This window comes from Bemisia tabaci, chromosome 3, assembly GCF_918797505.1.
Source record: "Bemisia tabaci chromosome 3, PGI_BMITA_v3".
NCBI classification, from domain to species: Eukaryota; Metazoa; Arthropoda; class Insecta; order Hemiptera; family Aleyrodidae; genus Bemisia; species Bemisia tabaci.
The window spans coordinates 16,550,852-16,577,981 of record NC_092795.1 but is presented as its reverse complement, the minus strand read 5'-3'; the positions used below and the strand labels follow the sequence as shown (position 1 = coordinate 16,577,981).

The window sequence follows — 27,130 nt, the reverse complement described above, 5'->3', positions numbered from 1 at the left end:
CGTGTATGCATGACTGTGTGCTTTTCGTCAAAATTTCTCGGGAAAGTTTCCACTTTAGATCCCTGTTAGAGAACCCAACAGATTTATGACTCAGAAATGTTCATAGTTTTCCTTTTTCAAGTATTAAATGACAGATTCCTCGGTTTGTTTACACGGGGAAAAAAAGTATCACAATCTCAACTATACTCCTCGCTGATTTTAGTGCCAGGTATTACAGTAGTTGCACAAGCCAGAGGTATGGTTAAAGTCAGCTGAAAGTGTGGTTGGATCAACCATACCTCTAGCTGGTACCCTCACAGTTGGCATTAGTGCGGTTGAATTAACTATACCGCTGGCTGGTGCCTTTACACTTCTAGCTAGTGCAACTACTCTTATGGCTGGCGCCAAAATCCGCTAGAAGTTTAGTTCAGATGGTGATACCCTTTTTTTAGTGTTGTCAGGCAGAAAAATGCAAGAAAGAAGCATCTTCGCGGATGGATAACTGGATTGCATTTTGCAAAAAGGAACCACTAGCATTGCAATGATGCTGCTGATGCTGATGATTGTGCAACTTCATCCTTTGCAATAAAATTGAGGACATCGTGAAAAACTATGAAATTTAGATGGTAATTTTTGTCTTAAATTTACAGTTTTTAGCGAGTAAAATAGAAACTATTAATAGATAATGGGGTTTTTCCTCCAAGACAAAAGAAGTTGCACAATCTTAGCAACATTGCAATGCTAGTGGTTCCTTTTTGCAAAATGCAATCCAACTTACACTCATGGATTGAATTGAAGGTGCCAATTCCATGGCCGGTGCCGTGAGGATAGTCGGCGGCCATTTCCCAGATGGGAGCTCTCGCTATGGAGTCAAGGCTCTGCGGGGAGCTGTCCTTCGGGAACGGGGCTGCTGACAAGTCGATCAGGCCCATGAGCACCCGCGTGTAAGCAGTGATCTGTTCCTCGGTTGGAGTTCCCAGGTGGAACGTTCGGGTCACGTCTGTCGTGCCATCTGTCCAAACAAAGGAATATTAAAAGTAAAATACATGTAATTTTAACCATCGACACTGCGAAACGGAACAGACTCTAGTGGACGCAGAAAAAATTCTCAGAGCACCTAAAGGTACGTCAAGTTAAAAATTTCCTCATCTGACGTATCAACGGTGTAAGTCGGCAGTCACATAACTCGGTTTCCGACGTCGCAGACTTCCTGCCATACTTTATTTTTTACACCGAAAACTACTCAACGGCAATTCTTCAAAACTGCCTTGATTTTCCTTCTCTGTGCGAAGAAAATTCTGCAAAAACTTCAAGGAATGATGTCATTTTGTTCTCCTTTAAAAAAATAACATTGAGATTTTCAGACATCGCAAACGAGTTATGTGATTGCCGATTTACACCGTCGATGTATTTGGAATTCATTTTGCCATTCGCGCGGACTACAACATCTGGATCATCTGTAAAACCACTTATGTGCATGAGGAAACTAATGGTGCATACGTTGTTTCTAATCTAAGCTAGAAATGACAGTTCCTAAGCAAAATGGAGTCCATTTGAGACAACTGGAGTTCCCGTCGTCCCAATGAAGTTCCAGCTGTCGCAACAATATAGGAATCCCAAACGGACAACGGGAATTCTGGTTGTTTTAAATAAGAAACTTAAATGAGAAAATTATTTACAGGTAAATTTTTCTCCGTGTGCAATGAGGTCCGTTTTTCAGGCAAGAAATGTTTGTCACATTTGGTCAAAAAATTAGAATTTGAGTATTCCGCGGATATATCGTAACATCTACTACGAGGGTTCTTCGTAAAATAAGGTTCCATCTTTTATGCTCATCGAAAAGGAGAAGAAAAATCAAATTCGTGAGTAAACTGTGTGTGATTTTGCATACTATCTCATCATTCTTAGTCGTGATTTTGTGTAAGAAATTTGCAGTGCCTCCCTTCCCTCCCAAAAAAGTTGTCATGTGCAGAACGTTTGCATTATTGGATACCATCAATGGAAAACCCACTTCCATTAAGATCCATAGCTTACCGTAATAATGCCCTCCTGAGTCGATGAGCAACATGTTGGATTTATCGACCTGGACATTGGTCAAATTGGACGGCACATAGTGAGGGATGGCGGAATGCGGCCCGAACGCAACGATTGTCGGGAAACTGATACCTCTCGTCAAATTTTCCTCCCTCCGAAACCGGTTCAATTCCCGCACCATCTTTAACTCGTCCCAAGTTTCGTGGTCCGTATCCAAATCCTGGAAAATTGACAATAATAATAAAACTCGCCCATAAAAAAATATTCATAGGTAGACGAAATTTGAAATGACGTTTCCTAATCGATACGATCACATGCATAGAAGAAAACACATGAAGTTTAAACATTTTCCATTATTTGTGACAATGCACAGAAAAGTTAAACTGGTCGTAGTGTACTGATTTATGAGGAAAGCCTGGTTACCTTATAACCAGGCTTACTATTTGGAACAACTTTCGCCTTTCAGACCAAATACTTCTTGGATCCTGCAAGAAAACGTGCGTATATTCCATTTGGTTGATTGTGTCTCCAGTTATTTACATCACAAACAAGAGATTAAAAACTCGCACTTTTTCAAGAAGAGGAGCCCATTAAGATACATCACTCTGTGGAAAGAAATCAGACATGAGATAAGAAAATGAAAATGAAAATCCACGCTTCACCATGCTGAAAGAATACCTTTGTCACGGTCAAAACAAAGAAGACAGCACTTCCACCTTCCTTCCTCCCTTTCCTTTTCCACTTTCACTTCCTTTCTCACCTATCCTCACTATCTTTCAACATCTTTTTCGGCAATATCCTCCGATAAAATCCCCCTTCTGCCCATCAAATTATTTTTGCTGGTCGCATTCTATCCATGCATCTTTTCATTCTTACTTCCGCAGTTCCACCACCATCTCTAGTGAGTAGACTCCCCCCCCCCCTTCCGACCTCCTCCCGGGATAAGTCTAAAAGTTGAGTTTCGAAACAATGGATGATGCGCTTTCTCGGAGGCAGACAGCAAAATCGCCCATAAAATTAAATAGACCCTAGATGACACCAAACACCAGTCGAGGCATAGAGCTACCCCTGTTTGCGAGCTTTCCAGGGGCCTTTTTGTCTCGAAAGTCTTACTCTCCGCCAGACAAAGGGAGCTCGGTGCATGAACATTTGAGTGTTGCCAAATATTATTAATTCGAATATTTATAGCTTTGAGTAAATTTATCAATACAATTTCGAGATATGCTACCAAAAATCGTAAATGAAATTCTTTGAAAAATTTAGAAGAAATTACGGAGAAAAATTAAGATGATTGATTCACAGAATTTTTTTCATCAGCTTTTTTTTTAGATAAAAGAAGTTGATTTTAGATTACACCAGTGGCAAAATCGCGTTTCTAATGAAATTTACATGTAGGCATGGAATTAATTACGTTGGATAAACAGAAAATCTTTGATTCACATCACTCCATTCTCCGAGGAATTAAAAAAACAAATGACACTTTTTTTTTAAAAAAAAAATGTATACTTTACCGAGGGAAACTTTACAACATTTATTTTCATGCGTCGTTTTTTCAGCACGGCAGCATTAAAGTCAGTGGCGTGGCGTGAATAATCGATTATCGATATCTCGCCATTTGAAGCTATGGTAAAGAATCGATTACTAAGGTGTTCGCTGCGAACACCCTGATAATCGATCTTTTTTCATAGGTTTAAATGGCATACCAATCGATGTATCGCAATTCACGCCACGCCACTGATTAAAGTAATGTTCGCACATTGTGCCGCTGTTTAGGAGGAGATGTCGCTCAGGTACAAAAGGGCCTCGTAATTGAACGAGCCGAAATTTCAGGGAGTTTAGATTACCTGCTGCATGGTGCGCGTGACGAAGGCCATAAAGTCGCAGATTGCAGCGGCGTCCCGAACATGGGCTCGCTTCATGCCTGCTCTTTCCACCTCGTTTTTTTCGGCCTTCATCGCTATGATCGGCGAGACCGCTAAAAGTCGCTTGTCCGAGCGAACCTGTAGCAAAAATGTCCATTCACTGAGTTGAAAATGATGGCTTAGCAAAGTCTATTTGCAATGATATATCGACGGTAAAACTACCAGACCCCGTATCTCGGTTTGCGACGTAGCAGACTTCCTGTCTTACTGTATTTTTTCGATGGAAAACTACTCAATGACAATTGTTGAACAATTCTCTGGTTTTTCTTCACTGTGCGAAGAAAACTCTGTGAAAACTTCAAGGAATGATATCGATTTTTTCTCGTCCACAAAAATAAAATGGGACCGGAGATTTTGAAACACCGCAAATGAGATACGTGGTCTGAAGGTTTCACCTTCGATATGCGTAAATTACAGGTGGGAATAACTTGAGTACCATTATGTAAAACACTTAAAGTATTCGAAAATACACCCTTGCTGCAAAAAATAGTTTCCCGCAACCTCCTATACAATGCTCCAGTGACCACATAAGTTGGCCCGAGCACAAACTTTTCGGGAAGAAAGGTTTTCCCCTACCTGGTTTTTCACTTAATACCCGCCCGAGTTTCGCATATCTTCCGTTTCTCCTCATCGCAGCTTCCATCAAATCGCAATTGCCCGGAAACTAGGACCGCACATCTTATCTGATAAAATCGTTCGCCCTTTAGACCGATTCTGGGGGATTAGGCTAGACTAGTCGATGAGTAAAATGTTGGTCTAATTTTATTACGTGAATGCAGAAGAAAAATGGGGTAAAAGAAAACACTAATGTGTGATCAATTTTCAAGGACAATTCTGTAATTTCTCCTACGATTTTAAATAGATTAAAACGCGTAATATCCAAAATCTAAGTTCAGATTTGGATTCTTCGTGAAAAATTGATGAGATTCCATGTATCATATGTTAGAATAGCGTGAAGGAAAGAGGTTTAATGACGTATAAAAACACTAATGTGTGATCGATCTTCAAGGACAATTCTGTAATTTCTCCTACGATTTTAAATAGATTAAAACGCGTAATATCCAAAATCTAAGTTCAGATTTGGATTCTTCGTGAAAAATTGATGAGATTCCATGTATCATATGTTAGAATAGCGTGAAGGAAAGAGGTTTAATGACGTAAAAAAAACACTAATGTGTGATCGATTTTCAAGGACAATTCTGTAAATTCTCTTACGATTTTAAATAGAATAAAACGCGTAATATCCAAAATCTAAGCTCAGATTTAGATTCTTCGTGAAAAATTGATGAGATTTCATGTATCATATGTTAGAATAGCGTGAAGGAAAGAGGTTTAATGACGTAAAAAAAACACTAATGTGTGATCGATTTTCAAGGACAATTCTGTAAATTCTCTTACGATTTTAAATAGAATAAAACGCGTAATATCCAAAATCTAAGCTCAGATTTAGATTCTTCGTGAAAAATTGATGAGATTTCATGTATCATATGTTAGAATAGCGTGAAGGAAAGAGGTTTAATGACGTAAAAAAAACACTAATGTGTGATCGATTTTCAAGGACAATTCTGTAAATTCTCTTACGATTTTAAATAGAATAAAACGCGTAATATCCAAAATCTAAGCTCAGATTCGGATTCCTCGTGAAAAATTGATGAGATTTCATGTATCATATGTTAGAATAGCGTGAAGGAAAAAGGTTTAACGACGCGTATAGATTCTGTCGTACTTCCCTTTTGAACTACGCCGCCGCCTGTCGCCCGAGTGAAACCGAACGGGGAGGCGCCGCTTAAGCGCCGGCTAAGCGTTCGGTTTTGTCGCGAGGAATTTCTCACGATAAATTCTTATTCTTCCTCCTCCGCTGACCCACTGAGCACTACCCATGTTGCCACGTTGCATTCATATGCTCGAATCAGTATGTCTACGTTACGTCTCTTTCCTTCACGCTATGCTCGAGTATGATACATGAATTTGCATCGATTTTTAACGAGGAATCCGAATCTGAGCTTCGATTTTGGGTATCACGTGTTTTAAATCAAAATCTGTCAAAATTCAAAATTCGAAAATCCGAAATGACTGAAGTGGCTTAAAATGCTATCTCGGCTCCTGTTCGATGGATTTTTCTGAAATTCTGAGTTAGATGGTATTTTTCAACGGGAAACTCGAATTTTTAGTCCATTTTTGAAAATTCTCAAATCCAAGATGGCGGTCGTGGCCTAAAATGCTATGTCGGCTCCTGTTCGATGGATTTTACTGAAATTCGGTGTCGCGGGGTATTTTCCGACGGGAAACTCGAATGTTTGGTCGATTTTTGAAATTCTCAAATCCAATATGGCGGACGTGGCCTAAAATTCTATCTCGGTTTCTGTTCGTACGAGTTCCGTGAAATTCTGTATCACGGGGTATTTTCCGACGGGAAACTCGAATTTTTAGTCTATTTTTGAAAATTCTCTAATCCAAGATGACGACGTGGCTTAAAATGCTATCTCGGCTCCTGTTCGATGGATTTTTCTGAAATTCGGTGTCTGGTGGTACTTTTTGACGGGAAAATTGAATTTTTAGTCAATTTTTTAAAATTCTCAAATTTTAGATGACGGACGTGGCCTAAAATGCTATCTCGGTTTCTGTTCGTTCGAGTTTCGTGAAACTTGGCACCATTGATCTGAATAAATTCTTCATTTCAAATTTGGGTAGTTTGAGCTTTACTTTAGCACGTCAATGGGAAATTTCCGGTGACAGACAGGGAAATGTACCTCCAGGCGTAACGGTTCCGTTCTCTGCTCAAATTGAAAAATTAAAATCAAGAAAACTTCGGTATCTGACGTTGGTTTTATTGTGGTATGCTGAGTATTGCAACGAGATAACTCACAATACAAAATGAAGAAGAGACTTTCAAAGATACCTATTTCAACGTCGGCTCGATTACATGGTATCTTGTGGACCAGGCTCACTTTTATCCTCTTTTTTTTAACACGATATTATTTCACTTTCTGCCGCTATTTTTGCATAATTATGTATCTCAAAACGAGTAAAAGATATTTTAGAATGTTGATGGCAAATACCCATTCTTTCTTAGCAATACGGCGCTTTTTCTTTGTATAGGGCAGTGTCGGTACGCATTCTTATGTTCATCTCTCCCATGTTTTAGTAAAGAGCACATTGGAAACAATTCGTACTTTTCTGATTGGTGAAACAAGCGAAAAGAACCATTAAAAACGCTGAATGATGCCTTAGATGACGTCATTCTCTGAGTTTTTCGATGGGGGATGATACCAGCTCCAAAGCCAAGGATGTAAGTCTTCTCTGGATTTGTTGATTGAGTCATGCCTGTGTTAATTCGAGTGCAGTTTCGATATCAGTATCGAATGCAATATTTTCTCTCTGAAAAAACCACGCCTTTATTACGTTGAATTTCTTTGTTAAAATTGGTAAGTGGGTGCTTTAGTCTCCTGACAACAGAATTGCGATCTCAAAATTGGAGAAAAATGACGAGTAGCTGAAAAAATGGAACCAATTGATGCGATATATCGCATGCCGTTTTGACACAAAATATGGCGTCCATCGAGTCACCTTAAATGTAAAAGATATGACAGAAATTGGTAGCAAAACGGGTATACGGAGATGCATTTTTTGATGATCCGCATTATTAAAGTGCTTAGCATGAACAATTCTAAGAGCGAGAGGTCCTCATATTAACCCAAAAAAATAAACATGACTTTTGAGAACGCATCGTCAGTTAAAACTAACCGCTGAAACGATAGCTCTGCTGGCGCCTGGACTAAACACCGATTCTGAGGGCAGTAAAACTCGAGTCCATGCCTGGGAATCAGTTCTGATGTGCTCAAAGATACTTTCATAGGGCTTGACTCTGAAAAGTAGAAAAAATTCGATCAAACTTCGTCAAATTATAAGAGCGTGAAAATAATAAAATTAATAAATATAGTACTTGATTTTCTACAACGTAAGAATCGAGTAAAATCATCCTTATCATCCTTTCAAGACTCGAAACACTTAATTTGGTGTCACCCCATGGCCTTCGCTCTACTCTTACAAGTGATAATACCGGCGAAAAGTTTTAAACTCCCTCATTTTAAGATGTATGCAATTCGAGAGCGCAAATAGTTTTATCATGCATGTTGCTGTTGTGAGCATTAACCCATAAGTATCAGTGTTTGCTATGAGTTGCGATTTGATCGGAAAATGTATCGCAATTTTATCTATGTCAATTAATTAAATATTATCGGTTAAAAATTGCTATAAATTGCTATTTCATCGCACGATTTTGTAATAAAATCGCGATTTTATGGACTGCAATTTTTTGCAATATTATAAAACAAAAAATCGTGATTAATTGGGATAAAATTGCGATTTTATCGAACGCAATTTTATGGAAATAAAATTGCGACAAGATCGAGGATAATTGCTCAGATGTTGACGATCCTAGCAAATATATCGCAAAAAAAAAGATCGTGAAAAAATCGCAATTTAATTTCAAAATATCGCCATTTCTCTGTTGAGAAATGCTACCTTAGCCATTGCTTTGCCTATACAAGTGAAAATCAGAAAAAAATGATGTGCTCCTTCATTTCAAGAGTTCTGCAATTTAAGCGACTTGGAAGTTAAAATGACTGTATCACGCACGATGGTTTCATGGGCGTCTTTGTTTTCTTCGACAGATCTGATTTCAAGGTGGTATTACCTGACACAGAAGGCGTTGACACAGTGGGATGTGTGGAGATTCCGGTGAACGGCCGGAGTAAGACTTTGCTCATCGGCAAAAAGATGGATTTTGTCCTTCGTGAGGATGACATAAGCTCTCAGATACGGGCTGAACTCGTTATCATAACCTCTAATGTTGAGAAGCCATGCGATTTCTTCAATCGCCGTCACGATCATAACGTCACAGCCCAATTTTTCCATCTCACGTCGGACCCGACCCACTTTGGTCTGCCACGTCGCACCTGAAACCCATCAACTAAATCTAAAATTAAACGCACTTAAACCGCTAATTCTAAGTTCAAATCGCGCCTTTTTTTAAACTAATGTAGGGTTTGTTTATGTTTGCATTGATTTTAAAATGAAAATTATAGGTTGCCAAAGACTGGACACATTTCGAAACAAATAATGAGAAACAGAAAAGAAACACCTCAAAGCAAGGGGTAATAAAGAAGAGAAATTGACTACCTGTATAATTAAGGGGTACATTGTACGCTTCATAGCTTGGAAAGGCGGTTTTTGTCCAAAATTGATCGATGAGATTGTTGGGGATGGCTTTGAGTTCGATGGAAGCGTTGTACAGCTTCCTCTCCCAAGACTCCCACAACGCGTTTGGGATGAGATGTGGATCAGCCCCGATCACGGTTTTCGGTCTCAACTCATCAATGAGCCAATCCTCAGGAGTGGGAACCTGTAACATGCGTTTTTGAACACTTTTAATTTCCTAAAATTTCTGTTACTTTCTAGAAGTTGACTTTTGATGTGAGTTAAGAACTTCGAAAATGAAGTCTTCCAGCATATGGTTGTGGCGAATTTCCCCAAAATCAAATATCTAATTTTGAAAAAGCTTGTGAACAATTTTCCTTGAACTCATCAGTCATTAAATTTCGCTGAAAAAATTCGCTAAAAAAGTTTATTTTTACAATTAGCGGTTTTCCAGAAAGCTCTCCCCGGCCAAACACTAGAGAGAATGTTTTCATAGTGCTACGTATAGCACGACAGAATGTATATCAGAACCTCGAGCTTCAACCTCGCTCGGCATCAGCACCTGATTTCGGGACACAGAGAGCGGAGGTAGCTCGTCAACGGCCATACCACGTTGAAAACACCGGTTCTCGTCCGATCACCGAAGTTAAGCAACGTCGGGCGTAGTTAGTACTGGGATGGGAGACCGCTTGGGAACACTGCGTGCTGTTGACTTCATAATTTTGCTTCATCTGAATGGTAAAACTTAGTACTTAAATGCTTCACGTTTGATTCATTTTTAAACATTCCCACGCGTATTTTGATTTCAAAAAAAAAAAAAAAAAAAAAAAAAAAAAAAAAAAAACCAGCCAACATTTTTTCAAAAGGTTTTTCAAAACCAAATATTTTCGAAATTTTTCAGGAATAAATTGCTCATTTACGGTTAGCTGTTTTAATATCTCCATCATAAAAGTTGTGACAAGTTAAATCAAGGAGGTTTTAATAATTAAATTGTTCGCATTTTATTTAAAAAAAAAATTAAAATAAACAATTTTATCCTTACATTGGGATTTCCGTGACGCATCAGGAGCCATTCGCAAGAAAGTTCCTGATCGGCTTGCGTATGATACAACCCGTTGACCCAGAGAGCCGCTTTGGTGTTGGTGACAATTGCCAATCCTTCGCTCCCGCTGAATCCAGACAGATGTTTGAGCCGCCTGTCGTACTCTGGAACAAACTCGCTCTAAAAACCGAAATACAAGTACAGCTGGTAAACTCCTATTATTAGAACAAGTAATTTTGTTATCATTATCACAATGTTTATCATTACAGAACGAGTACGCCGATCTCCATCTTTTGACACAGGAAAACTATGCCACACTCTGCTCGGTTGCTACTCACGGTGCTCTTTAACTTCTGTCATTTTTAATTACGTCAATAGGGGTAGCGTTGGGCCAGCCTGTATTTTATATTTTGGATCTTTTTACTATGTTTTCTTGATGAAAATTATGCTAGGTCAAAAAAACAAAGTAATAATAGAAATTCAATAATGAGTTTGGCATTATTACCGCTAGAAAGGGAGATATAGTCAAATGAGGTAAATATATACAGTGGACCAAAGTTACACAGAAACGGTATCGTTACCCAAGTAGCATTTTTCAATGAAAAAAACGCGATATTTTGCTATTTTATCGGCGATAAAATCGCTAGGATCATCAACATCTGAGCGATTATCCTCGATTGTGTTGGAATAAAATCGCGATTTTATCGCCCGACAATTAATCGCGATATTTTCGAAATAAAGATCGTGATAAATGGATATTTCATTTCGATTTTATCGACGCAAGTTGATCGCGATTTTATCGAACCAAAAATTGCTATGTGTAGCGATTTAATCGCCATATATCGCAATTTTCAATGCGATAATATCTCGATATATTGCCACCGATATAATCGCGATAACCAACCGATAAAATCGCTATTCATCACGATTACTGCTACTTAGGTACCACGAATGACTATCCTATCTCCGACAGTAAATATGATACCTACATGAACCCCCTATGAGCAGCTACATAAGCAGCCTATGAACATTGAACGGCAAGGATTTATCATGTGCAAGGCATATTGTCTGGCCAAAAAATGAAGGCGCATCGCTTTAAACGACTTCCGACTTAACGCGAGTGACCAATCAATTTTTAGTTTACTTTTAATTATTCACATACATACAATATCGGCCTGCATGAGTTGTTTCTTCAAAAGGAAACCAATCAAAATATCACATCGGAATTTTTCGGGAATATTTTCATACGATTGAAAATGAGTCACGGAAAATTTCAAGAAAAACTGCTGATAGTTCTCCACGAAAAAATTTCTAGGTGCGTCCATGAAAATAACCGATGTAGAAACCAAATGGAAATGTAGACATCGAAAGTATAAATGTGGTGTTCGATCGTCGGCCATTTCTAGCAAGCAGACCTGACTTTTTTTGCCTCCCCTTCCCTCCCCTCTAAACTGTTGACTCCCTTCCTCCAAACGCTGTCGTTGGAAAACTATGCATTTTGATATTGGTTTTGCCGTTTGAGGAGGATGGCATAATAATTACCCAGGTGAGGAGCAACTCACCAGAAAATTTACTGACCTGGTGTGCATTATGAGTGGTTACGATGTATGCGTCAATTAGAGGGGCTTGTAGTGCCAGCCAGTTCACCATTAATTTCCGTAAGCTGCAGATACAAAAGAACATTTTGTCGATAAGAAAAACGTACAGAACATATTTGCGCCTTGAAATGACAGGGTAGACAACAAGCTAATCAGACATCTATTGTATTCGCAATGTGAAACTGTATAGAATTCAGAATCTTTAATTTATTACAATTTTGAATAATTCACGCCAAAATGTTTGCACGTCCTCAAAATACCATGTACATAATATCAATTGAATTTAAAATAGTTTTAAAATTTAACCTGTCCTGGTTATTGCAAAAGACTTGGTTTCAACGATCCCCATAAGTGTCCAAAATAGAAACATTTACAACTTATTAATTTCATCGATAAGCAACGAACTCTCTTTGAAATTTTTGGGTGGGAGGTACAAAATTGACATAATTAAAAATGACAAGGAAAACATTGAGGACATGGAACTTAATTTAAGGTGATAAATATTGAATATACCTACTTTTTAAGAGCATCGGTAGAGTTGACTCTGTTGGGAGGCTGCGGCTCATCTTTATTTGGCGGGCACAGTAGTCTATTTGTTGCATCAGCGTACGGAAATCCTGACTCAAGATCGCGACTTAAAACTAAAGGTAGTATAACTGTAAAAAAAAATGAAAGTTCACGTGTAAGTACGATAGTTGGAAAGCCTTATGTTAATTTCATACGCACGGCGTTTTGTAGACGGTTCCAAAATGTTAATTATCAACATTTATGTAAAATTAGACATTAATGAACAAATATCCTATTTAAAAATCTACAGCAGTGCAGACACAGGCAGTGTCAGTAACTTTCTTACGTAAACACATTTAAGGGGAAACGCAAAGAAAGAGGCTCCGGACTTGAAATGCAATGAGTGACACATTATGTTATCATGAGTGGAAAAAATTGCAAGCGCCCTGGCTTTTTCAATGGCTGAGTCCTGGATGCAACTATTCGGGTTCTCAGGACGTCCGTGTCGCATACACAAAAAATTGCAGGCGCCTTGGCTATCTTAAGCACAACGTGTGGCTGCGGTTGTTAGTTCTCAAAGATTTTATACGTTGCATTTACAATCGTGTTTACCATGACATCCTCGAATTTCGGATGGGTCGTCACAACCTCGGTAGCATTGTAACATGATGCAAATGGAGGAAATATTATAATTTGCGGGATTGGCATCCGCGATGCTTTGGTGGAAATGCTTTAGGTGGAAAATTTGAACCAACACAGTTAATTCGAACTCTGAGGATTGCATGGTAAAGACGATTCACTGGGGAAAAAACACATTGGATCTAGAGTCCAGACTCTTGAAAACATTGACAAGAAAAATACTCTCGATTCAATCGGATTTTTGCTTGAATCAAAACGAAATCCGCTTAAATTAAGAGGCCTGGATCCTTGATTTAAGCTAGTTTCTGATTGAATCAAGAGTACTTTTTCTTGTCGATGTTTTTAAGAGTCTGGACTCTAGATCCAATGTTTTTTTTTTTCCAGTGTTGTAAACGCAACGTAGAAATCCCTTGAGAACTAACAACCGCCTTGCCGCCACACGGGGGCTTGAGAGAACCGGAGCGCCTGCAATATTTGTGCACGCAACACGGACATCTCGAGAGCACAAATAGTTGCATCCCAGACCTGGGCATTGAAAAAGCCGGAGCACTTCCAATTTTTCCGCTTATGTTAAACCATTTGTCTCTCATTGCATTCATGCCTCGTCGTTGCACGAAAAAATGGCGGTTTTGGCATATCATCAAACTGGAAAGATGAAATTGTAAATAAAACAGATAATTATATAAATCAAATTGCGGGACCATTCATGCGGCGGTTTCTCGCCTGAATTTATCAACCATTACGCATCTTCTTTGAATTCTCTCATGTAATTAACTTAAAAGTATGTAAAAATCGTATCTTAATAATTGTTTGCCACATTCCGTATGTGATAGCGTTGCCAAATAGAGCACTTTAAGGGGCCGTTGCCGATAAAAACCAGCGGAATCACGACCTATCGTGATCATTGTTATATGCAAGGTGACAAGTTTTCTTCGATTTGAAAATTTCCTGGCATTCCAGATATTTCGGACATGGAAATCTCCGGTTTAAATAGCCTACCAATGCAATACTCATTGTCACTGAAACCAGAACCTTGTTATCGAAACAACGACAGTCTTATGTGGCTAACGCGGAAGTCTTGTCTTGTAGATCAGATATTACGAGGGATTCTTGTAATGTTCACAAGATGGTTTTCTCGAACAGGGGCGAATCCAGAAATTTTTCATGGGACGATTGAGGGGAGGGGGGAATTCAGGCAAATACACCTGAAACTCACTAGATACGCCCTTTTTTGAGGGGAAAATTTCTGGTCATTTTGGGAACCTCCTGGCTACGCCGCCGTTTCCGCACGTGCAGAGATGGAGATTGAAATTTCACTAAAGTTATTTATTAATTTTTTTTTAGAATTATTGATTGAACCTTTGAAGGTCTGAAAGCGTTTCAGATGGTCTTCCTGTTGATGCTGCGGTGTTATGCTACTCTACTGAAGATGCCAGACATAAAGAGGGGGCAAAAAGGGGACGAGTTTAGAGAGAAAAACCCCAACCTAACCTCTAAACTATACGAAAACATTTTCAACGCGCGAATGTTCTAGGCTCGGGGTAAAAAAATTCAAAATTTAGAATCACTGTTTCTAGGCGTTTCTTAGCCTCCTGAACGTATCCCTAGAAGTTTCAATATATTTCATGAAATTTCACACGTGAAATTTCATTCGAATAAATTTCATGAAATTTTCCATCTCTGCGCACGTGCAAGATGTGTTGAATGAATACAATATGAGAGAAAATCAGGCGACGTATGGTGGAGTTTGGCTGATTCTGATCATAAAGTTGTCCAAATACTAATGAGTCTCGTAGAACAATCCACTGAAAACAGGTGTAAGACGGAAGGATAAGAGTGGGCCTCGGTTCCTCTTCGCAACAGCCGCGACAGGCCGGAGGGACTTATCGTCGCTCCACTGACGGAAGGGCGTAACTCAGTTTCCATGTGAACCCTGTGCTCCGTAATACCCGATGCGTTCCGGGGCTCATGTGGAAATAGCCCTTACGTCAGAGGAGCGACGCTATGATCGAGCGACCTATAACGCCCACCAGCGGCAATTATTACCCGCCACGCGCCATAACGCCGAGTATTTACTTGTTGTCACCTCTATTGGATGCGCGCAGATCTAAACAAATTTCTAGACTGTATCAATATCCGGGCCGAGTTTAACAGAAACTAGTGTTCGAAACTCACAGGCGCCAACGCGCCAAATGCGCCTAAGAAATCGGTGATGGCGCCTAAAAAATGAAGACTCTGCGCCAACGTTGCCCCTAAAAAATTACCCCCTTCCCACAAAAAAAAAAGGATCTTAATTGTTCTGTTTAGTGATTTGTCGAAATTTCTCCCTCAAAGCTACTAGTTCTGTAACCAAAACATCTTGCGTCTAGCTTTTCACTAAATGCGCTGTGATATATACCGCGGCAAAAAGTGAATGTAGCCCCTAAAAAATCTTCAATGGCCCCTAAAAATCAAGCTTGATGCGCCACATGGCTCCTGAAACTCAAAAGTGAGTTTCGAACACTGACAGAAACCCAGTAAAGTCATTTCATTGGGGGGAGGGGGGGGGGGGGGCAGGAATTCAACAACTCGATCATTTTCTCCAGTCAAAGAGTCACACTATTTTGATCATATAAAATTTACAAAAAAATTCAGAGGATTTGCAACTATCCTTGAGCGACTGAATACATTGTCAAATGAAACATAGCAACGTTGCAATACATTTTAACCCCTTACTACCACCCCTTCCTACTTATAACCATTGCATTTGAAAGCTAAAGTCCGCGCTGATAACAAATTTACCTACCCTAAATGTCACAACCTATGTTCTCAAGAAAGCAGCAACTCTCTCTTCTTTTTTATCAGAAATTATTGAGGATCATCAAATATCAAATGATAGTCATTTCTATAGATTGCAAGGATGGTGCGGTAGCGATATGCAAGTTGGTACCTTGCATCTATAGATTGGTATCACACTCATTTTGAGCTCCTGTTTTGACAGTGAAAACATATTAGAACGTCGACTATGTTGCTTTCCATGATGACGTTGGCAACACTGATTATTGTGCATCCGACGTAGGCAACACGCCCTGCATCCTCCACTCATGATCATGGACTTCGTATTGCTCAACTTTTATGGTCAAGGTCATTTTAAGAGGAGTTTTAATGTCATCTTCCGCAGTTCGAAGTTGTATCTAACAGTTATACCGAACAAGAACGCATCGCCCAGATCGAATTTTACTGGTTTCTGTATATTCAGAAGAAAATTTTCTCTATTCTCATTATTCTGCATATTAAGTACTGTCGTGAGATCTGCGGGAATGAATTTAAAGCAACTTCCATTGATTTCTCAGGAAGGCCAAAAATGCGATTTTAAGTCGAAATATTCCATTCATAAAATGTTTCTTCTATTAAATGCGGAAATTCAATCTACGTTTGCTATTTTAACAACGGTTACGTCGTTTTTTTGGTTCCTTATAACAAACTGCTCAATGTTTAGTGTGAAATGTAAGCCATTCAAAAGCTAATATATTAAGTGTGGAATCAGAAAAACAAATCATTTTTAATTAACGAATTAACGCCGATATATATGTGTTTTGAGTTCTACGTTTTTAGGTGACTTCCAGATTTTTTTCGACTGGAATATTTTGACAGCAGGTAAAGGGCATCTACTACACTTCATTTCCAGGGGCGTAGCTAGGAAATTTCTCTGGGGGGGGGGGGCATGGGACCACCTCTCTTGATGAAGAGAGCGGGGGGAGGGTGAGGAATGAAGGATCCCGTTTTTCTGGGGAGGTCAAGAGATTTCTGGGGGGGGACAGGCCCCCCCCCCCAGAACCCCCCTAGCTACGCCCATGTTCATTTCTGCAGCTAACTCAAAACCGCCAAAAATCGAGTTATGTGATTTCCGACTTACACCGTCGATGTGTTTGAATGGGAAATGCCGCTAGATGACGTCACGAGACGGCACATTTTCTCACTTTTAAATCTATTTTTTTGCCCATGCCGGCAAATCATGACCAAAAAATCATGACCGAACGCAACTCATTATGCACTCCCAGAGGAAGCAATAAAAAATGTGTGTGCAAATTCTCCATTGGGTGCCATAATTCTTTTCGAAGTGGATCGGCCTTCGCGTTCCTCAAAATCAGAATCAGCCCTGATTTGACCCACGGAACAAATTCATATTTCTTCGCGTATCAGTGCTCTGGGCAATCAAATCTCGGCGAGGCATAGCGAGAACAATGGCAACAAAAGGCGAGGGCGTTGCCATTACGCTCGTCCCTTGATCGACCTATTTCCCGAGGCCCTTCATCCCTTCATTCCTTCGTCCCCTCGGGCCGCCGACTTCCGGGCTCCGGAGATATTCGACTTTTAAAGTGCATTACGCTTAACACCTGATGGCCGCACCCCGCCGACCGCGGCCGCCACGCCGCACAGTGGGTCGAGTCAATAGGAGACAAAATTCCCAAACTTTAAATGTTTATAACTTCGTCTTTATCAAACTTTGAAGTCCTAAAAGTGGTTTCATTGGTTTCCTCGTGAAATTTTCTTCAAGAGGCACTCCTTAAAGTTTAAAATATGACGGAATAAACATAAAAAGTTGCAGTTTTAGTCAAAAGTGTCATGTCCGACATCTCTGATTGACTCGATCCATTGTGCGCCGCCGATTCCAGCGCCCATTCACAAACCGAAGCCCCCTTCGACTCGTTTTATGACAGCCGATACCGCGTTTATTGATGAGCTCCACCGAGGTGTACTGCCGTGCTAAGGAAAAACGCCGTATGAGCCTTCAGACGTTGCCGAGTTGTCTGCGATAAAAACCGAAATTGCTAGGAAATTTGTGAATAATTGTTTCCAAAATTTTCAGACAGCTTTTTGCGCAATTTAATCTAAAATATCTGAAAATTTCAAGGAAAAATGTGGATAAGTTTCATCAAAAATTTGTATTTTATCGAGGGGAAATTTGGCAACTCTCGAATGTTCATACGGCTTTCTTCCTTAGCAAAAGGTACCGTTCTTATCCATCGATACTAATCCTCTACTGGAGCAGACCGTCGCTGGATAATCACCATGTGATGGTGAACCTTGAAAATTACTGCTCTGTCTCTCCGTGCTATGTCGTGTTTCAAAATAGCCGTGGGCGAACATTCCCTAGTAACAATGACCCAGCGCAGAAATGAAATGTGAAGGCAAAGTTTTCCAAAGTTTTAGTTTTTTATTGAAGCTTAGATATTTTATCAAAAAATTCCAAAATAATTCCGATTTGCCAAAGTTCCGAGAAAATTTCCGGGGAAAAATTCCGAAATACGGCCGGATGTAGTTCCGATGATCATCAAATTTCATCTAAAAGTCCCTAAATTTGATTAAATAAATGGTCAAACTGGCGAAAAATCGCAAATTTCGAGGAAATTCCGAAAATAGCTGAAAAAATTCCGGGGATTCAGAAGATTCCGGGAAAAGTTCGAATTTCGGAATTTATTCCGGGAAATGACAGCACTACTGGTTTTCCGTGACACCATCTGGATATCCATCAAAGAGAAAACAAGAGCCACAGTATGAATTGCGGGCCGCGTGGCACCCCCCCCCCCCCTCCACCTTTACGAGTCGTCTCTGATTGGCTGATCCGTCTGGTGCATGCCAACTTTCTAGGGCCTTTATGGAAAATAACACGGAGCTCATTTTTCGAAAACAAGGAGACAACCGTCGAAGATTTCAGAAATAAATTTTCCAGATTTTTCTGAAGAGATCGCTGAGAAATACATGGAATTCCGTTTTTTCAACTTGAAATATGACACTTGGGTGTCATGAAAATTTTGTTTTTTCAACCTGAAAATTGAAAATCAAACTCGAGATCAAACTTTAAAATTTTGTGTTTTTAACTTGAAATAGGACACTTGGAGTCATGAAAGAAAAAAATTCCGGGTCGAACCGTTTTCTCTTCGGTTTCAAAATATCCGCAGGTGAACACATCCTAGTAACAACGACCCAACACAGAAATAGAACAAGGAGCCCAAGTTTTTCTTGACACCATTTGGGTATCTATTCAACAATGTATCAACCCTCTACATTTCTCCATCTGGAAAATAGGTCTCTACGCCGCGGGGAGGAAATTTGCCCTGGTTACCTCAATAGATATGCCGGTCTCGTTATTTTATCATTTTAGAATCGAATCGAATTTAATCGATTGCCCTCTGATAATGTTGGGTCTATTTTTCCTCTCTCTCTCCAATGTATACACCGCGTCACATTTTATTAGCCATTGCATTGGGTTAATTGCGCTGGTCATATGCATAATCATGTTTTAATGGTTAATTCTTATAGAACAGCTGAAAATAATGTGGCCTGTCCAAACAGCAACTTTCTACGTCCAATATCAACCGAGAGATCACATTTTGAAAAATTCGGTTTGTGACGTCATCCGTCATGGTAATGACGCTCTTGGTTTCTTCCGCCTTGATCTCATCCGAGTTTAATAACCAGTGCAAATATATGTCTCACTAATTGAGGAAAGTAAGGAGGAAGAAACCAAGGGATGTCACTTCCGCGTTATGCGGGTTCGCGCGATGTGTTTGGCATCTGCTAGAAATGAAGGCGCACCACACCGGTCGCCCTTCTCCTCCTCTCACAACAGCAGGTTGTGCATGATTTGGACCGAGTTTATCAGGAGGGAACCAACCCACATTTTTGAAACAATTGAGTTAAGAATGTTTCCGAGTTTTACTAACCGTTTATTTTCTCCTACTAAAAACGAAAAGTCCAAAAACAGAAATTAGTTTGTAAAGAGAGAGGTTAACGTTTATTTTCTATATTGAGCCTTGAACAGGAATAAAACTTCAAACCTCTTTTTCTCAAGTTTCAACTTAATGTGGGTTGGTTCCTTTCTGATGAACTCGGTCTATTCGGTGAGCGTAATAGACATAAGCTCGCGCCGGTTAAGTAAGTACACTAATTCTTCCTAAAATACTCGTATACTTTCAATAATTCTGGGATGAGACGTTTCCTTAAAAATTCACGAAAAGTGACAAAAATATTGCATTCGACCTTTCATTTTGCCGCTCGGGTTACTCCTCTAGAGGTCATGATCGAAAATAGAGAATTTTCTCTTTTGTCCTTTCAATCACGAGTGTATCGTGGGACGTGCCGCGGGATTTGCCTCCTCAGAATAGTCGTTCCATGAGGCCCTTCAATACAAGTTGACTATTTAAAAAATTATTCAGCCACGTTTTTCATTTATATCACTCCATTTTAATCGCTTTTCTTCATATTTGTGTTGAATATATTTGTAGGATTTCATTCCGTTTCAGGAATTCCTTGACAGCAAATCCCCATATATTAATCGGCCCTTGACAATTTGTCTTTTACCCATTTCATTAACTAAAAAGTAACTCACTAACTACGGGAAATCTAAAAATGGATCCGCGGTGTAATTTGTAAAAATCGATGGATGAAATCTAAAATCGCGTATCTCAATCAACGTTACGAATTTCCACAGTATTTTTTATTTTATAAAATAATTGTGGGGCTTGGAGGACAAAGCGCATACGTGCAGTTTTTGCTATTTTGAGAAATGCGTGTTTGAAAGTTCCGAAATTACATGGATCCTCATGGCGGAAAGAAAGTTCAAACCGACTTTTTGATGCTTAAAAATTGGAATTTGGAGAATAATTTTTCACAGAATTTGCATTAAGACTAGTTTCACTTGAAATCATCAACATCTCAATTTTTTCAAAAACTGCACTTATGCGCTTTGTCCTCCAAGCCCCTCAATTGATTTACTTAATTCGTAATGAAAATAACTACAATTGAAGCTGTTGAATACCGTACGATTCCAACATGTGTGCTTTTTCTGCCCCCAAGCGTCTGAAGAATATTGGTCCCTACGTGAGTTCATGCAATGACCGTCAGTGAGAGTGGATAAGTAACATTTGGTATTAGTGGACTTGGAGACCTAGTTGGCAGACGCAATGGCGTCTGAACTTGACAGTGCCTCAAGTAAATATCAAGCATTTGTCAATCGACGAGGCCACAAACGGGAAGATGTGTGTTTCATGAACTTCGTCAGTGCTGTAAAAATACTAACGAAATACGTTAGTTTTTCGAGTACTACTACGCTCCTTTGTAAAACGTCTTTTAATCGAATATAGAGGGTGATCCAGGGTAAAACGGCCGAATTGCAGGAGCGCATTCTGTGGGTCAAAATAAGAATTTTTTGTTTTATAAAGTTTTTTTTTTTTTTTCCAAAAGTGCCCCCAGTCGGAGCTACGCCACCCCCCCCCCCCCCATTTCGGAAAGTAAATCGTTATGCCTGAATTTTTGCGACGGTTCTGAACCAAATCTAATGAAAATTTGAACTCCTCTGTACTTTTTATGCCCAGAATTCATAAATGATCTTTAAAAAAATCAAAATCTCAATTTGAAGACGGAGTTTGGAGGTGAGGCTCCTGCAGTCTGGTCGTTTAACCCTGGGTCACCCTGTATCCATTTTGTTCATTTGCCTTTTTATCAAAACTGGGCATCCCCGTGTGAATTTAGGTCAAAAATTTCCGATTTTGTATTCAAACGTTTCAAGAGTGTAAGGACTTTTTTCTTTCCAAAATTTTTCTCATCGTTTTTAGTGATAAATCAAAGCATTCACAGTTCCAATAGAAGAGGATCCTACAGGATGATGCAGAAGTAATTTTTTTTTTCGATTTTTTGAAAATATCCAAAGGGCGAAAGGGATTCTTTAAAGCTATGAAGGATCACATGACTAACGATCTCTTGTATAGTGGCAAAGCGTGAATGGTCTATTATTGATATTTCTCCATTTGAAGCTATGGTAAAGAATCGAATTTTAAGGTGTTCGCTGCGAGCGCACCCTGTTTATCGATCCTTTTCCATTGTTTAAATGGCAGATCAATCGATAAATCGCAAAGAACACCACGCCACCGGCAACAAGAAACAGAGAGAGCTGATAACGAGGGCAAGATTTCGGGAGAAGGTGCTTGGTCGAGGAGGAAGATTTCGATATTACTCCATTTGAAACTATAGTAAAGAATCGAATTTTAAGGTGTTTGTTGCGAACACCCTGTTTATCGATCCTTTTCCATTGATTAAATGTCAGATCAATCGATAAATCGCAAAGAACACCACGCCACCGGCAACAAGAAACAGAGAGAGCGGATAACGAGGGCAAGATTTCGGGAGAAGGTGCCTGGTCGAGGAGGAAGATTTCATTAGTCTTTTCCGATTGTCATTAACAAGTGACTTCTGTATACATTGCGTGTTGACTATATCGGCAGGGGCGCGGTTTCCTATGACGCCAAGACATTAATTTACGGTTGTATCGATCTTATCATGTTCGGCTCTTGAGGCACTCGAGGGAATACGTTATCATCCTTACTCCTTGTATCGCCTCCCGTTAATTTTTTAATATGCCCCTCCCCACCGCCATCGTATCATCCTCGAATCTTAAATTTTATGTTTTCGGCATCCTTCGTCTCTTTGTCCAACACTGCTGCCACCCGCAAAATAAAAGCATACTTTCAGCGAAATAATAGCATTTAGTTAGTCCGTGGCCATTCTCACAAAGTGACAAACAGAGACATCATTGTCTCCCTCAGTTTTCGTGACAATCAGGCATCATTGAACAGACGTGACCCAATGACCTATCAACTCAGAAAATAGTGAAGCACGCGTATTTCCTAAAGCAGTCTAGTGGACTGTGCGTTGTTTTCTTATGACTGTCGTTTTAGATCCCTGCTGCCTCTCGAAACGATTAATTTTTTCTCTTTTAACCAACCTCCCCCCCCCCTTCCATTCGTCCAGAATTTCCACATTACTTGACATTGTAAATATGGTCAAGGCTAAACTTGTATCTATGCAGGATTCGGGTTGTTTTCTACGAGATCGACATGATTACGGATATGTTTATAACCGATCACCGTTGCAATATTTTCGGGAGCATGTTGAAAAAGTAAACTTATCGATGTAACGGGGTCTACAGGCCCACTAATTTAGTATAATCCGCTTTAAGATCCTGAATGCGATTGTGGCTCGGCATCCGTTGAGCAAAATTTCTGAAAAAATGTGTCGATAGGTAGGAAACGTACTTCCTAAAAATATTCCTTAAATATTTTTCTTTATAATTTTTGGATGGTTGCGGTGAATTTTACAGTTGTCGATATCAAACAAGTTGCTGCATTCGTAAAATTCTAGAGCTCTCGAAAAAAAAAAATTGGACTCAAACTATTTCAAAACCTACCCTACCCATAGCCTATCAATTAAGATAATGGGAAATTTGTTCTCCTTTTTTCTATTATCAGAACGAGATAAAGCAGGTATTCATAGAATTTGTCTCTCTTTGTACATTGGTTTATTTTGCCCTCCAGAATAAAGTATTTAAACGAACTGCCTGGTTTTGTCTCCTTGCTGCTCGCAAACAAAAATTCGTATCCGAGAACTCTTTTTGCGACCTAGGCAAGTGTTAACGTAACACGTTTCTTTGCGTTGCATGAGCTTACTTGCGTAAATGAGTGATCTTGAAGCTATACTGTGACGGCCTTCGCCTAATAAGGTAGGCCCCACGCACAGCTCAATCCTGGTGGGAGCATGCCATGCGACGGTATTGATGCAAGTGCAACACCGTGTTCCTTTGAATCAAGAAGTGCCGCATCACATTAAAATAAGTCAATTTTTTAACAACAATCAATGAGTGTTTTTGGATCTCAGATGATCCAAGTTGTTTTAAATAGCTTGTTTTAACGCTTACTCACAATCAGCTCTGTTTGATTTGGAGACTGCCGAATGCGTATGACAAAGAAAAATTTCCTTTAAATTTTAGAGTAGGCAAAAAGACGTACCGCGATGCACGAATATTTATCTCATTAGTTTCACTGTGCCTCCGACTATTCCTACCCTGGAGAAAATGCTAAGAAGTCGCCATGGGGAACGTCTAGATTGAATTAACTCGAAGAAATCTATTTTTTTTTTTTCTTTCCAAATCAAAAACGTGGTTACAGTACAGTGGTCACCATTGACATCTAGAGTAATCTAGTCCTAATGGAGATGTTGCATATGTGAGGGATTTTCAATTTGACTGTTGACTCTTATGTAAAAGTTTGCGAGAAATACGATGGTGTCACTGGTTTTCTCTGAAATCAACTCCAAAGCTCAAAAAAAGCTCTCAAGTTGAGGCCTAAATGGAGGGAAAATTCCAAGCTATCCTGAGAGTCCATCTCTACATCAAGACAAACTCTCCATGCAAAGATAGGGAGCAAATACATTGACAGGGCTGCCACCTCATTTGAGGACTCTAAAACTGAAATTACGGCAACCCTGTCAATGTATTTGCTCCCTATCTTTGCATGGAGAGTTTGTCTTGATGTAGAGGTGGACTCTCAGGATAGCGTGGGATATCCCCTCCATTTTAGCCTCAACTTGAGAGCTTTTTTTGAGCTTGGGAGTTGATTTCAGAGAAAACCAGTGGCATCATCGTGTTTCTCGCAAACTTTTACACAAGAATCAATTGTCAAATCGCAAATCCCTCACACATGCAACATCTCCATTCACGATAGTATGAGTTGATGCAACTAAATTTTCAATTATTGTAGTCCCAATTTTTATTTTTTGTGTACTCTGGAAATTCTACAGGGGAGCTAAAAGATTGTTGAACATATATCAGAAACACATTCGTCAGAAGTCCATACCCTCTTTGTAATGAAGGCTCTCTACTTTCCTTCGAGCAAGTTGCCCCCTCCCCCCCTCCCCGACGGCGCGCCATAGCGCCATCCTCACACCGACAACGGAGTTTCTCACCGGACTGGAAATGTCAACGGATTCCTTTGGCCCAGTTTTCCGCACACGTGTTCCGCTTGGTATTTGAGCCGAGAAAAGGTTACCGACTTGTCACTACACCATCCCGAGCGCCTTCAGATTTTCCACCTACCCCCTCCCCTCCTAGTCTATTTTTCCGCGTAATGAGTGGATACACCCTTTATTGCATGTTGACATCGCCATAAAATAGATTTTACTGTAATCAAACTGATATTCTGCGATACGGCTGACCGGCCAACCATTGATGTCATCTCCTTTACTCTCGAATCGTTGAGTCGTTAGCGTCTTGGCGCTTTGCGTCTTTATGTTTTCGCTGACATTTCCGGGAGAGTCCTGTGTTTCGGGCTTTGGAAAATTGCACATGTTTTGATAAACGTCGAATGTGCTGCTTTAAGCTAGAATCAGCCGTATACTTACTCGTTTCAACGTTGCAAAACTGCCTTACATATATTTCATTTTATTTTCATCCAGTGGAGATCATCTCTCACTTTCTCTTGAAAATTCGTGAGTATGCTCGTTTAAATTAGGTAGCAAGACCGGACTGGCAAGGAGTGCTAGGGCCTACGGACCTTTTTTCTTTCGGCCAGATGACTTGCGACTTGGTGACTCAAAATTAAGGTTTTTTATGAGTACATCACCCATAACGGGAAGATCATTTGAGCCTCTGAGGGCTGTACCTCAGTATATAGGAGAATAAAAAATATACAAACAGTACGAGGAAAAGCCCAAAGGGGAAAACGTGGGAGAAATCCAGCTGATGGGAAAAAGTCAGGGAAGAAGGATCCCCTCCGTTTTTACCTACATATAAACCAAATATTCTGAAGCATTTTTCAACACCGCTTTTCAAACATTACAAGTAGATACTTATCCAAACAACTGGAGCAAATCTTTTGAGAGTTTCGCTTCAAAAAAAAAGGAAGAGGAGAAGAGACGTTGCTCCTGCTTAAAATTTTACTTTAAAAAAATACCTAAAAGAGTTACTTTTAGCCTTAAGTATTGACGGTTAATTATAGAATCATCCTTTGAAATTTCGAACTTTTTTTAAGAGTTTTTTGTAACAATGTTGGTGGTGTCATTTTAAAAAGCGTTCATTTGTAAAAAGAAGAAAAATATTATATAGGTACTGCTAACTTTTCAAGACAAAAATCTAGTACGAAGTACGGTTATCGTAGGTAAGAAAAGCATTGATAAAGAGTAGATTTTCCGGAGATACCAGGAAATATCTCTGAACGAAAAACATTTATACATGATGAAAATGCCGCTGGTGCGATGCTTCTTTGTACATTTTCTATCCTTTAAACGGTAATGCACAATGATTATTTAAATATGATTTTTATTGTGATCAATTCTAAATTTCCAAAATCCAGTGTCAATAACAAATTGGACTTAAAATTCTGAATAAGTGGGTCTTTAACAGTAAAAAATTTAAAAAGTATGACTTAAAATTTTGGAATTAATCGATGGCGGATTATAATGAAACAAAGTAACGAAAGTAACAATATAATAATTGTAAACAGTATGCAAGTTTTACTCTATTATTGAAAAAATTAGATCCATTCATGGACAATTTTTTCCCCAATACAAATGTAACTTGGCCGAGAATTTGGTCGAACTCCAAATATTTTGCAGTGCATTTCTGAAATTTGATCCGTATCATAAAAATAAATTTACACCTCTCGACAAGGGTTGTTGTGTAAGAGTTATTTAGAATAAAAACTGTAGAGAAAAAAGGGGGTGAGACCGGGGAAAGAGAAGAAACAGAGCAAAAAAATAAAATGGACTTACCAGAAATGCACAAAAATGAACACAATTTTCTCCCCATTTTCGGCTCGTGATTAGCTATTAAACCAACTTGCCACTAGGAAAACATAACTACGAAAATCATGAGGCGTTGTAAACAAACGCACCGTGGGAACATGTGAAAAAGTTGGAGAGCACTCAAGGCGCGAGATAAAAATGAACGGCTATTGGCAGCCCGCAGTTTGATTTGACAGCTCTTTGAAGGAAACAGCAAGCGCATTCTGTTCAATTTGCTGATAACTAGAGGCACGGACCACGCGCAGGGCCCGCTCCGATCCTACAGGGTAGTACACAGTCGTGCTAAGTAAGAACGCCGTATGAGCTTTCAGACGTTGTCAAATGTCCTTTGAAAAATCTTGAATTTTAAGGAATTTTTGTAAATACTTTTTTCCGATTTTTCAGAGAATTTTCTCGGTAATTTGAGTCCCAAAATTCTGAGGGAAAATATTCATAACTTTCTTACAAAATAAATACAGTCGTACTGAGTAAGAACGCCGTATGAGCCTTTCGACGTTGTCAAATGTCCTTTGAAAAATCTTGAAATTTAGGGAATTTTTGTGAATACTTTTCTTCCGATTTTTCGGAGAATTTTCTCGGTAATTTGATCGAAAGAG

The 27,130-nt window shown here is 39.4% G+C and overlaps 1 protein-coding gene and 1 non-coding gene across 2 annotated transcripts in view; one reads left to right on the top strand and one right to left on the bottom strand.

Moving 5' to 3' along the window:
* LOC109044287 (xaa-Pro aminopeptidase 1) overlaps positions 1–26,727 on the bottom strand; it is a 32,315-nt gene extending 5,588 nt beyond the window's left edge. Inside the window, exons 1-10 of the mRNA XM_019061931.2 lie at positions 26,502–26,727; positions 12,292–12,430; positions 11,755–11,839; positions 10,177–10,356; positions 9,117–9,339; positions 8,632–8,893; positions 7,680–7,800; positions 3,858–4,013; positions 2,014–2,233; positions 758–991 (exon numbers count right to left, since the gene is read on the bottom strand). Of these exons, the coding sequence (XP_018917476.2) occupies positions 758–991; positions 2,014–2,233; positions 3,858–4,013; positions 7,680–7,800; positions 8,632–8,893; positions 9,117–9,339; positions 10,177–10,356; positions 11,755–11,839; positions 12,292–12,430; positions 26,502–26,538 (1,657 nt within the window). The 5' untranslated portion in view covers positions 26,539–26,727. The remainder of the gene's footprint in view (positions 1–757; positions 992–2,013; positions 2,234–3,857; positions 4,014–7,679; positions 7,801–8,631; positions 8,894–9,116; positions 9,340–10,176; positions 10,357–11,754; positions 11,840–12,291; positions 12,431–26,501) is intronic.
* On the top strand, positions 9,730–9,848 carry LOC140224345 (5S ribosomal RNA). Its single transcript, XR_011899644.1, has one exon. It is a non-coding gene; the product is annotated as a 5S ribosomal RNA (ribosomal RNA).
* Positions 26,728–27,130: the final 403 nt, after the last annotated feature.